Source organism: Lepidochelys kempii, chromosome 6, assembly GCF_965140285.1.
Source record: "Lepidochelys kempii isolate rLepKem1 chromosome 6, rLepKem1.hap1, whole genome shotgun sequence".
NCBI classification, from domain to species: domain Eukaryota; kingdom Metazoa; phylum Chordata; order Testudines; family Cheloniidae; genus Lepidochelys; species Lepidochelys kempii.
In genome coordinates this window covers 50,883,892-50,897,337 of record NC_136385.1, presented here as the reverse complement: position 1 = coordinate 50,897,337, position 13,446 = coordinate 50,883,892, and the positions used below count along the sequence as shown (strand labels likewise).

Genomic DNA, 13,446 nt, shown 5'->3' with positions numbered 1-13,446 from the left:
TGGTGGCCAGTTTTCAGTGACATTAATGACTTTTTTAAGGGGATGGAAAAAAAAAATGTTCAAAGCAGTGCAGATAATTTATTCACACATCTTTCAATAACTTTGTGGAAGATCGGTGGCTAAATCCCACAGCACTGTTTTGAAAGTCTTAAACTGTATGTTTAGCCAGATGTTTTTCTTCCTGCTTTATCAAATTCAACTAATTAAATCTGTACACTGTTTTATCTTCTTCCATGGCACCACATCAGAATGGAAAGCGTCTCTTCCTATTTCATAACTAAACACCAAGTATTAAGTACTCAAAGATGTATCTCTGTATATTTAAAATATTCAAAAGATTGATTTAAAAAAACCTAGCTCCCCTGGAAACCCGTGGTGAAGCAGTACTCTGGTAGATTTTAATTAATCCTGGAGCTCTGACCCATGCAGTTATGCAAGTGATCAGTTAGGTCCACATCAAACTTATGACACTTAGACTTCAGGGCAAAATCCTGGCCCACTGAAGTCAATGGTTAAGCTCCCATTGAGTTAAAAGGAAACAGGATTTCGCCTGCAGTGAAGAGCTAGGTAGATGCTCTTGGAAAGGAAAGGACTGATCTTTTAAAGGATAAATAATTGTATGGTATTGTGGTATCATTTTAAAGATCCGTTTGTACCATCATGGAGTACTGATGGGGCAGACATCCAGACAGTTAAAATTTTGTTCTTTTACAGAAAGTTAAGTGTTACAAATACAGCACTATCTGCAATATTTGTTATTAACTCCGTTCCCCCCCCACCCCATCCACTTAGAAGCAGTCTTAGCATTTGTTTATTTAATGCATTCAGTTAGAATCCTAAATGGATGAGGGGAGGCCTAAGTAGCCAGCATGAGAGAGCTTGGAGTCCACAAGGTAGACTTAATAACTTAATCCAATAATTCTCTTACCCCAGTTCTCCACTGATTTGTGTTAGCCTGTTTTAAGGGTACAGAGGGTTATATAGCAAATTTCTGTGAAACAATAGGGCCCTGCCTACAAACAAACCAAAATCTGTTGGATATGATTAACAGGTAACGGAGTATCTTGGAAGCCATCTTGCTAGGTACCCACAAAGTTAATTAAGCAAGAAACTAAAATGTAATCTTATTTAGGCCTCAATATTTTAGCTCTAATTTTCTTATAGTGCAGTATTGTGCTGCAATGATATTACAAGTTGGATAACTAATGGGGGCAGATGAGCAACTAGAACAACTTCTAGTCAGCATCTTTTAATGTTAATACCACCAGTGAGCATGCAGTTATTTTAAAAAAAACCTAAGGATCATTAATATTTATACTTTGCACTGATGTTGACAGTGGTTTTAAACATTGACTCAATAGTTTATATTTCAAAGATGATAGTTGCAATCTGCCTAAAATACAAAGCCATTTTCTGGGTATCTGGGTTACTTCTCGCTGCTCATTTTTTCATACTTTTTTGAAGTGAGCGCTAGCTTCTAATTCAAGAAAATATAAATAAATATATTTATTCATTCATCCTTAGGCAGTCACAAGTACACAAAGAATTGATGCAGCAAATGAAATAGAAAATGGATTTATTCATATCTAGGTGCTTTCTTAATTTAGAAGAGTATCTTTAGAAACCTACACATTTACAGGAGGAGAAAGACCACAGGGCTATGAATTTTTGTTTATTGCCTGTGATCAGTCCATGATTTTTACTAAAATTACCCATGACTAAATCTTAGCCTTACTAATGAGCACATGACACGAGCAAGCAGACCAGGTCTAAAAATCACAAGACCAGGAAGAGGTGTGGAGCACCAATACATCAGTTCTCAAAAAGGCTTCCCTTTGTTACTCACAGATGACCCATTAACTCCCTTGAGTAAAATGAGACACAGGACCTGATCACACAGAGCCTAGATCTACAGAAAGGTTTTACAAGTATAATTAGCGTTAGTGGAGTGATAATTTTGCTGACAGTTACATCAGCAAAAGCCCTAGAGCAGACACAGTTATACCAGAATAAAGATGGTTTATACTGTCATAAGTTATTTTGATTCCCAAACTGGAATAATCTATAGCAGTATGAACACTTTTATACAGATATAACTGCATATATACTAGAGAGTTTGCAACTTTTACTGTACTGATATAATTAAATCAGCAAAACTTTTATATAGACACACCTAATTCACAAAAATAATCCCATCCCACTGACTACAATGGTATTTACTTAGGTGAGTAAGGCTTGCATTATCAGACCCATCCGCAATACATCTCCTGAGAAGATATTTTACACTTACTTTATCCATACGGTCTTGTTCCACACCAAACTTCCCTCCATAGCCACGGGAAGCTTTTGGTCCTGTTTCAAGCTCTTTCTCCTTGAGGCTCTGGTGTTCTTGGAACACATTCTCTCTCAGTTGGTGAATGCTTTAAAACAGAGAATCTGGTAGTTATATAATAAATTTTATAGACATGGTTAACGTTAAGACTTCCTCAGAGACAAGACTTTCTACTTGATGTGCTAATTTTGCACCCAAAAACCTGATCTTAACTTTAGGATTAGAAGATAAATGCTGGTAAGTGTACAATATGTATTTAATTATTATTTTTTTTTAGCCCTTCAGTACACCAAGCACTTCAAGTCTGGTTTTAAGAACTTTGACATTCATTTCATTGTGAAATCTGTTTTTAAAAACCAAAAAAATCCAGAACCCTTCATTTTAAGATCTACCATCCTGCATTGGGACTATAACAGGGAAGAGAAGTTTGCTATTTGATATTAATCCTGAAAAGTTGATTACCTAGTTACCAAATATGATTTTTTTTTTGTTTACCCTATCTAGGTATTTATATGACCCTCATCACTGTACCATTCTCTCTTCCCCTCCTCACCCCTTTCTTGTTAGTTCTCCCCTAGTGTGGGGGTTTTTTTGAGGGGGGAGAGAAGGGGAAAAAAAAGACTGTAAGCTTTTCATGGCAGGGACCATCTCTTCCAGTGCATTTGTACAATACCTACTGCAATGGGGTCCTAATTCCAGTTGAGGCTTTTGGACATTAATATAAAACAAGGAGGAGCTGAAAATAGGTTGATTTCCTTTCCCTTCCGCCAAGCTCTCTCTCTGGAAACAGAAAAAGAGGCTGGATGTAGAGGGAAAACCAATGATCTGCGCTTGACACTTCTGACATGAGTTTAAAGCTGCCTAAAGCATAACTGCTGTATATTTAGCCTGTAAATATCAGCAATGTACTCCAGAGAGTAAAACTGATCCCTAAAGTACACAAGAATTGCTGTACTGGGTCAGACCAACAGTCCATCTAGCCCTGTATCCAGTCTTCCAACAGTGGCTAGTGCCAGATGCTTCAAAGGGAATGAACAGAACAGGGCAATTATCAAGTGATCCATCCCCTGTTGTCCACTCCCGGTTTTAGTCAGTTAGAGGCTTAGGACACCCAGACCATGAGGTTGCATCGCTTATCATCTTAGCTAATAGTTATAGTTCTGGCCTTCACAACATCCCAGCAATGAGTTCCCCAAGCTGACTGTGCATTTTATGAAGGTGTATTTCCTTTTGTTTCTCTTAAACCTGCTGCCTATTAATTTGAGTGACCTCTGATTCTTGTGTTATGTGAAGGGGTAAACAACACTTCCTTATTCACTTTCTCCACACCAGTCATGATTGTAGAGACCCCTGTCATAGTGTCCCCTCCTTAGTCATCTCTTTTCCAAGCTGAATGGTCCCAATCTTTCTATTCTCTCCTCACATGGAAGCTGTTCCATACCCCACTTTTGTTGTCCTTCTCTGTACCTTTTCCAATTCCAGTTTTTTGAGAAGAGGCAACCAGAACTGTACGCAGCATTCAAAGTGTGGGCATAGCATGTATTTATATAGTGGCATTATGATATTTTCTGTCTTACGATCTATCCCTTTCCTAATGGTTCCAAACGTTGTTAGCTTTTTTCACTACTGCTGCACATTGAGCAGATGTTTTCTGCTCAAAGTAGGCCATTTAACTATTAAAAATAATTCCCTATTTTCAGCATTTGTGACCTTTTACTCCTTCAGCAAACAATGGGCACCTACATACTGCAGTGACTAGTGCCCTATGAATACGTAAGATAGAAGGAAGAGCTAGAACACTCTTTAGCTTTCAAAAGCAGAAGTCAGTTTTGAGACTAAAATTTCAAGCATGCCTTGTTAAGAAGTACGAGATTGAGAATTTGGTTGTAAAGGCACCTTACCATTTAAACAAGCTCTTGAGCTGATGGTCCATTGTGACACATGCATTTTCCTTTCAGATAGAGGCTAAAATATTGTTACAATATATTTTGGCATGCCAGAATTTTTAGAAGTTAGGATGACAATTTTTTAAGCCAATTCTAGGAATATAGGGCCTAAATCTATCCCCAGGAAATGGAGCTGTGTGTACCACCTGCCTCAAAAATGTCCATGTCATATGGTGATATACATCTTTTCACCTGAGCACAGCTGAGCACCCATGTGTAATTGTGAATATTACAAAGAGCAATTGTACAACCTATAGCCAGAAAGCAAGACTTTTTAGGTGCCTGCAGTCACAAAGGAGGCAAGAAGGAAAGGATTTGTGTAACCAATGCTCTATAGAGAGCCTCTTGTATTTTATCCATCAGGATGTAAGTTACTAAGGATCTGAACTTATCAAAAATTGCCTACATTAACAGTCACAAAGGAATCAAGAAGAGCTAGTTTACTTGATGTGTTCTTGATGTCCAGATCCTTGCACAGTTTTAGCACCCCAGCGCTGTTCTTTCTCACTCACATCATTCTGTCAAAGACATGTAAAATAAGTTAAAAACTATTAGACTTTAACCCAAGATTTCAGAGTTTCAGCACTTTGAAGGCCTTAAGGCTCTCTCATGCCACTGAAACAAGAAAGATTAGCTAACAACCTCATTGCCGCATTCACCTGTTTCTACTACAACCACCTCCCTGTCTTTTCTGTCATCGCCAATGAATAGAACACACTCCCAGTTCCTGCACCCTGCTTACCCCATCTCCACAGAGCAGGGCGGGAACAACAGTGCTCAGGACATGGAGCTTGTAGGCAGCAGCTGCTGTCTCAACTTCCTGATCTAGTTTAAAAGGGAATGTACTTAGAGTGGGGTCAGAGTACTTAAAAGGGGCAATGTGCATCTCTCCCTCTCTCACACAGGGTGTGTGTCTCTGTCTGCCATGCTGTCTCCCCTCCCTCCATCTGTGCTGCCTTTTAGAGTATGAGGCTACATTAACAACGTGTTAACCCTTGAGGGCTCAGCCAAGTGCTAGTTCATCATTTACCAGTAAGGCATTCCCTGTAAGAAATATCCCACCCTCTTCCATCCTCTGACTTCACCACCTCCACCAAGCTTAGGGTGACCAGATGAAAGAGACAAAATATCGGGACACATGGGGGAAGCAAAAAATAAATAAATAAATTAAAAAAAAAGCGGCCGGAGCCGAGTTGCTGAACCAAAAAAAAATAAAAAAAGCAGCTGGAGTGTCCAAAGCCGCAACATCGGGCCGTGGGACAAAGAACTAAAAATCGGGACGTCTGGTCACCCTAACCAAGCGTCACAATCATCATTGCTGTGTACAGTATTAAATTGTTTGTTTAAAACTTATACTGTGTATACATATATATAATATAGTCTTTTGTCTGGTGAAAATTTTTTCCCTGGAACCTAAACCCAGCTCCTCCCTTTACATTAATTCTTATGGGGAAACTGGATTCGCTTTACATCATTTCGCTTAAAGTCACATTTTTCAGGAACATAACTACAATGTTAAGCGAGGAGTTACTGTACCTCAAAATCAGGATCTGTCTCCCAGTCGTCAGCTCCATCACTCTGGTTGACTGAAATGGCATGACCTGCAGTAGCCTTCCACATCTGAAACACCATCAAATGAAGTACTGTCACACTAGAGTTGCACTTAAATTCATTTCACATTATGACTGGGTTGATTAAGGACTAGTCCAATATTCTGAATATACTAGAGAAGTAAATTGTTTAATTAAACAACATTCGTAATATTGGCAGTTACAGCAGATGTGGTTACTAATAGTATCAGTTGTCCAGTTGCATTTGCAAACCAGACTGATAGCTCCCTGTGGTTTTTCTTTTGGCATTTAAAAAAGGCCAGAAATAATAACTGGCATTCTTTCAAAGAGAATGAGGAAGTTTCTTCTGGTAAGAGTCAAAATGTGTGGGCTTACTTCATTTATTAGTAACATGTGATAAACCATTGATGAGCTCTGTTCAAATGGGTCTTCTCATTAAAGTTTGCTTCACAAAAAGCTATTAACACTCAGATACTATATGTGTACTTATGTCTTAAAAGTAATATTTTTTCTAGCCTTTAGTAATGATGAGCACAGCAATTGCTAAATGCTATATTCTGTAGGTTCCTTTCATGTTTTACATTAATGAGATTCAGATATCAAGTATTATGAAAACAATCTGAATTTAAAATGTTTTAGATTTAGAAGGCATTTGTCCACTTGCAGGCAATAGTAGTACACATACTACATTTTTAAAGATATTCATTGATTAAAAATATGTACACATATTATTACTCTGTTTGCATAATGTTTCAGTATAAAGCAGAAGGAAAAAAATCCCCTTAAGTCCGCCGCAGCTCCCTACAGCTGCCCGCGCGGCTCTCCCCAACTCGGCTCCGGCCAGGGATGGGGAACGGCTCGGAACCGCAGCCTGGCCACGGTAAGAGCTGGGCAGGCAGCTGTGGGGAGCTGCTACCTGCCCTGGGCAACTCCACAGGTCTGCCCACTCCCCCCTGCCGGACCAGCATGAAGCCCAGCCAGGGAGCTGTGGCAGACCCTCCACCTGCCCACAATGAGAGCAGCCCCAGCCGTGTCCCCGCCCCCAAGGTTCCCCGCCCGGCTGAGGGCACGTGGAGTGTCTGCGACTCTGTGTGGGTGCCCCACAGCTGCCCACAAGGCTCTCCCCAACCGGGCTCCTGTAGGGAGGACGCCTTGGAGCCTCAGCCCGGACCCCAGCGTAGATCCACGGATGCGGATATCCGCAAAAATTATCTGTGGATCGGATGTGGATACACATTTGTGTATCCATACAGGGCTCTAGACAGAGCTACCAACCACCTCTCCGGGAGGTGCAGTATCTAGGCATTGGTAGTATCTTCACTAAGCAGTACAGTGGTGCAGCTGCACCACTGCAGCACTGTAAATATAGACCAGCCCTGAGGTAGAAAACTATGGAGTAATCTCCAGGGAGGCCTTAAAAAGAATAGGAGCAGAGAAGACAAAAAGGCATGATAACCTTATATACCTCCCCATCTCCAGTTTCTATAAAAATTAAGGACAAACATTAGTTAAACCACTCACTCTCTAAAATTCAATATTTTCAAGTTTTTTTTAATTTAAATACTAGGTTTTCTGCATTTATGCCCTTATCTTTAGTATATTCTCCCATTCAACTTTGTGCCTTTTTCCGTGCCACCCCATATACCAGAAATTCCCTCCTGTCTAAAATCTGCCAGTCTTCATTCAAAACAACTCTTTTAGCCACACACATTTTTGAGTCTCAACCATTTTAACACTGAACCTCCACTTGGTGTTTGTGTTGGACTGCACTGTCTGATGTTGTTTGATTGGAAGTGCCTTAGGACAGGGAACATAATTGCTTCTGTTCTGCTAGAAAAACTGAGGCTTGGTCTATACTACAGACTTATGTTGGATTTTCCTACACCCCTGAGTGATGTAGTTACATTGACCTAACCCCAAGTGTAAACAGTGCTATGTCGACAGGAGGGCTTCTGCAGTGCCAGCTATATATATATATATATATTTATTTTAATATATACATAAATGTTCCAAGTATGTGCTTTTACATGCGATTACACTATACTTCCATTTCTGTCAGTCACTTAGGGAGTGATCAAAAAAAGTATTTTGATGCCTAAACCCCAGACTCAAACACCTACGTCCATGCAATCCACAAAACTCCCACCGAATTGTATAGGCACCTAAACTTACTTGATGCCTATATTTCTGCCTTAGGCAGCAGCACACAACCTCTAGGCATCTGGTCACCTATCTTCCACCTAACCCCTAGGCCAATTCATGAACCCGGGAAGACAGGCCACCTAAGCTGTGTGCAAGTGCCCACTACAACAGGTGTGTCCAGAGGGAGCCTGCCAGATTGGGTCCCATTCAAAATTGAGTAGAACCTTATAACTTTTAGTCCACTGGTTAGAGCACTCCCCTGGGATGTGGGAGACCCAGGTTCAATTCTCCTTTTGCTAACAGAGCAGGAGAAAGTATTTGAATAGGTGTCTCCTACCTCTCAGGAACATGTGCTAGCCACTGAACTATGTAGGGGTCCCTCAGTCTCTCATGATGATTGTTCTCATTGAGCTAGGGAGAAAGAATACAAGTAACACTGTAGTCTAGTGGTTAGGGTGCTCATCTGGGACGTGGGAGACTCTGGATCCAAATCCCATGCTCCAACCACTCTTTCATTATTTATCCACAGTGGAACTGCTTCAACAGAACAGAGGGAGCCCCTGATTCAAATTCTCCCCCCCTCTCTGGAGGGAAGGGGGGGACAGGAAATTAACCTGGATCTCCAACATCCAAGATGAGTGCTCTAATCACTAGGCTAAGAATTAAAAGATCAGCACCACACCACTTCCTCCTCAAGCCATTTTGCTGGAAGAGAGGCAGGTGCCTAACTCATTCTCCACAAGAAACACCTTAGACACCTAAGCCATCTGACTCCAGGTGGTGGTATCCATTCGTGGATTGTCATGTACAGGTAGGCCCCTCCCTGCAGCCTGGACTTAGGTACTTACCTCTGTGAGAAGTGTGGGGCTTAGCACTGACCCTTCTGGTCAGCATTTCCCATTGGCTGTCTTAGGCAGCTCCCCAACAAATAAGCTGGCTTTTGTGAATTACATGGCTATTCAGTGTTTACACTGCAGCCTACAAGTTACAAGATAATTCAATCAATTCTGAGTTTAGCAATATTCAAGCCTAACTCAGAATGTATTTGTTTCCTCCTCAACCTTGTTAAAAGTGGTAATCAAGAAAGACTGGAAGCTGAAGGACTTTTTATAAACAGTATTTTAAAAAATCCTGGTCCAAGACCATACTATAACAAATGTCCATCCTCTCCCCCCTCTGTCCCCCAACCAGAGTTCTGTTAGGGTAACTATAAAGATATAGCAATAATAATTAAAATCAGATACATTTTCTCATTTTCTACTAGGCATAATTTGCAGCCCCACCATAATAGGTTTCCTCAGTAGTTGCTGTATCTGTATCTGGCAGATCTCTTTCCAACTAGACTACAGAGAAATATGATCCATACTGTATCCAGGAGTCACTGACTCATGTGGTCAAATTTCTGGAAAAAGGGAACTGCAGTTCAAAACACACAGAGGCTAAATATATGCTTTTGATTTATCAGGCCATTTCTGTCCTTTATTATGTTGACGAATCAGCAGCCACAGAGTTTTCCACAGAGCATATTTGGAAGTAGAGGAATTCAAGCTCCCTTCTCCCACAAGGGGCTAAGAACAGGTTCCCTGAACGAGAGGGAGGTGCCAGTCAATTAACTTGGTCAGCAATGCTATATCTAGAGGTGCTTGTTGGAGTCAAAATAACGGATGGGTACCTGTCACAGTGAAAGGGCTAACTGCACCTCTTTTCCCTTTGTGATCTCTCAGAGTGTACCCATTCAGATGTTAGGCCTCCTGCCTTTGCCTATCTCAAGAGGAATTTTGCAATTCTCCCACACCTCTGGGAACTGAGGCCTGGGTATCCACCATTATTAACCTGCAGGCCCAACTGAGTGCAGGCACCTTTGGAAGCCTGTGACCAGTGATCACACCGCTTTCTTCAAAACAGACCAAAGCATTAGAAGAAAAATGGGATTTTAAAATGGCAATAGATGCACATCCAGCTTACCACCCTCCTAGAACCTAGAAAGCTATAAAGTCTCCAGACACAGCCAGAGGCAGTTGTGTGTCTTGGTCTGGTTCCCCTGAACAGTTTAACTACTGGCCCTCTCTTGAGAAAGGGTCCCTTTTCAATCCTGTCAGAGCTTCTTTGTTCTGATTGGTGTTCCCAATCCATCTGGTCAAAACCAGTTTCGTAGGTTGGAGGAAACAAAAATAATCAAAGCTAGCAGTTTTGGCACAGTTCCTTCTGTTTGCTGAGAAGAGCCTACCTTCATTCAGTATTCTACCTACCTATTTCTTCAGACAGCTCTTTACTGAGTTAACCCAATATAGTCACACAGTAAGCATCCCAATAACAAGATCAACATACAATACCTATGAATATTACTGAGTAGCTCCAAATCCATCACAGTACCCAATTGTGGAAGTCCTACTGGAAAGCACCAAGAAAGCCAATGAAAAAGAAGTGTATTGCACTAATTATTTACCGTCTCATTCAGGATATAACCAGTTTTCTACTCCGGATAGACACTGAAAGACTGTCAGGCCTGCAGGGCTATCAAGCTTTGACAGTTTGAATGAATGAGATTGTCACACACAGAAATAACCTGTGAGTGAGACACATGAAGAATCTTTCATCACCAGAGGCCATGTTAAAAACCAGACTTAAATTTACAGCTGCTACTCTGAAACCTGTCATCTGGGATTAATTTTGTTAGTCTCTAAGGTGCCACAAGTCCTCCTTTTCTTTTTTCCAAGATGACAGTGACTCCTTCCAAAGGAAAACGAATTAGGAGTCAGCTGCACCTAATGATGCTTTGTTCCTCATTTGTCTGATTACAGAAAGACACCCCATTCCCTCCTGAAGTCTTATACAGAGACAGCTGCTGTAGGCCCTAGAATCAGTCACACCCATCTGCATTTAATCACAGATTCAGTAGGGGATGACTAGCTTTTAGACAGTAACATGGACAGCTACCACAAGCCTCCCAGGCACAGAGTGGAAACCTTGCCCCCAATCTCAAACGGGTAAACCTAGGGAAAGAATGAAGAGCTCTGCTGCACCCACCCAGTATCCCAGAGAAGTCCACTTCAACATCTCAGAAAGAGAGACCCAGGGAAAAGCTCAAACTGCCTAGTTCACACACATACCAACCCCCCCCCCCCCCACACACACACACTCACTCGCATGTCCCAGGGAGAGGGGGGGACTAGCTGAAGGCCATGGTTAAACAGCCACAGTTCAGGAGGACGGGATAAGGGGGGGGAGAGAGAAAACAAAGAAAGTTAGTCATGTAGCTGCACTGTGCGTATCAGGGGGGAGTGCTGCAGACCAAATCATTAACACCTCTCTGGGGCAGGCTGTACCCTGCCCCCGCCCTAAGCCTCCCCCGCTCAGACCGCAACACAGAGCCGGAGTCCGTCACCAAACCGTGCTGCTCAGCTGGGGGGTTAGCCCGTAAGAGAAAGTTCAGCTCCGCCGCAGCCTCCTCTAACCCCACCACCTTCAGCAGCCACACTCGTCCAGCCCCACCCCGCAACTCAAGCCAGGGCGGGCCCAAGACTAGCTCCCGCTCGCTTTACCGGGGCTAAAAGGGAGAGATGTGGTGAACCAACCCCGGGTCGGTTGTTCCCCGCCCCCCAAAAAGACGGTGGGTGGCCTGACTTCCTTTTGACACCCACCGCTTTGAAGAGCAAAACAACTGGCACAGAGATGAAGGCGGCCGCAGCGTCCCCCGGGGGAAAGGGGAGAATACGGAAAAGCAAATGTCTCCTCCTCATCCCAGCTTTTTGCCCCGGGGATTGCGCTCATGCCACTTACTTTGTTCCCAGCTCACTTCCCGACTGCACAGCTTCTGCAGCGGCTGCTTCCTAGCTCGGCTGCTGTGGCAATTTCCGTTTCTCCCAGACTCCCATTTCCTGTTCTTCCCTCGCACGTCAGGCGGTGGGGTATGGCTGCACAAGCTCCAGGGCTGCTGGGCTTCCGCCCGCGGCCCGAGCCGCGCTGCCCGAGTGCCCCTGTCGGCTTGCCCCCCGGATCCCTTTGTCTACGCAAGAATCGTTGCTTCTGGGCTCGGAGCTGCTCCCTAGACCGCACTCCGGGAAACCCACCGTCTCCATTGCGCTTCCCACTCTCCCTGCACCTCCGGCAGCTTTCCAGAGCCCATTATCCATGCATCCTCTGGTGCTGCGCCTTCCTGCTGCTGCTCTGCAGAGCTCATTTCAACATTATTGTTATTGCTTATTTCAACGAGTCAGGCTTGTCAAACTGGGAGAACCTGAATGAGCCACATGAAAGTACTAGTCTCGAAGGATTGCAAATTCCGGGGGAGCGCTAAGATACATACTGTGGCGATGAGACCTACGGAAAACACGAACAGCGAGACGCCTATTAAACGGCTATAAAATACAATAAAATAAGCAAAAAGTGGGGACTTTTTTGCCAAAGGATAAAACGTGATAACTCTACAGAGTATCGCCCCCACCTCATTGCAACAATATTGGTTAGCGTGAATTTAACCGAACAAAGGACCCAATGAAATAAAAAAGTTACCTTGAGGCAGGGATGTTATAATTTGAATAAGGGGCATTAAATATGGATAATCTAAATGTCTCATTAAAAACACTTTATTCCAATTTTAAACCTTGCTTTATAGAGGACCGGTACTGGAAAATAACGGATTGATAGACTTTTTTTTTTTTTGTGCTGCTTCTTCCCTGGAGAGAAGGTGGGTTAGTTTTTGGGGAGGACGGTAGGTACTTTAGTACTTTCAAACGTCACATCCTGTCCTTCCTGATTTTGTGGAAGGACTTGTTGGAGAGCTCTGATGTATATGGTTTTTCATCTCTTTAATAAAGATTCAGCAAGCACTACAATTAAAATCCCCTCTTCCGTCTCCCTTCCCGGACATGTCAATTGGCCATTTGAATTAAATAAATGCTACTGGTTTAAAGTCTGAGTAAAAATTGCTCAACCTCAATTGATATGGTGATTTTACTTGCTTGATGTGGTTATGTAGTCATGCTATAGTTCATAGTCCCAGAAAAAACAGGAGGCAGACAGGTTTCAGAGTAACAGCCGTGTTAGTCTGTATTCGCAAAAAGAAAAGGAGTACTTGTGGCACCTTAGAGACTAACCAATTTATTTGAGCATGAGCTTTCGAACTGAATTTGTAATGTAAAACACATCCCTCCTGCCAAATAATAAAGAGAAAAGTCTCTCTTTCCAAATGAACTAGACTTGCAAATCTGAGTGCTACATGAATCTATCAATACAATATTTGAAAATTAATTTCAATTACATGGGTGGTTAAAAAAAAAAGAAAAAAGGTTATTTGAAGTGCTTTCCATGGACTTCCATCCAGCCCAGTATCCTGGAGGTCAAGGTAAGGTTTGACAAAGTCCTGCCTGGGATGATTTAGTTGGGGACTGGTCCTGCTTTGAGCAGGGGGTTGGACTAGATGACCTCCTGAGGTCCCTTCCAACCCTGATATTCT

The 13,446-nt window shown here is 42.6% G+C and overlaps 1 protein-coding gene across 4 annotated transcripts in view; it reads right to left on the bottom strand.

Moving 5' to 3' along the window:
• The window catches only part of CTTN (cortactin), a 35,154-nt gene extending 23,141 nt beyond the window's left edge, over window positions 1-12,013 (bottom strand). For 2 of the 4 annotated variants that reach the window (XM_073347889.1, XM_073347888.1), the window contains exons 1-3: window positions 5,815-5,898; window positions 4,723-4,796; window positions 2,291-2,420 (exon numbers count right to left, since the gene is read on the bottom strand). In XM_073347889.1, the coding sequence (XP_073203990.1) occupies window positions 2,291-2,420; window positions 4,723-4,796; window positions 5,815-5,898 (288 nt within the window). Of the gene's footprint in view, window positions 1-2,290; window positions 2,421-4,722; window positions 4,797-5,814; window positions 5,899-10,324; window positions 10,344-11,771 lie in introns of those variants that run through there. The other 2 variants (XM_073347886.2, XM_073347887.1) reach the window with 2 other exon arrangements.
• Between the last annotated feature and the right edge of the window lie 1,433 nt (window positions 12,014-13,446).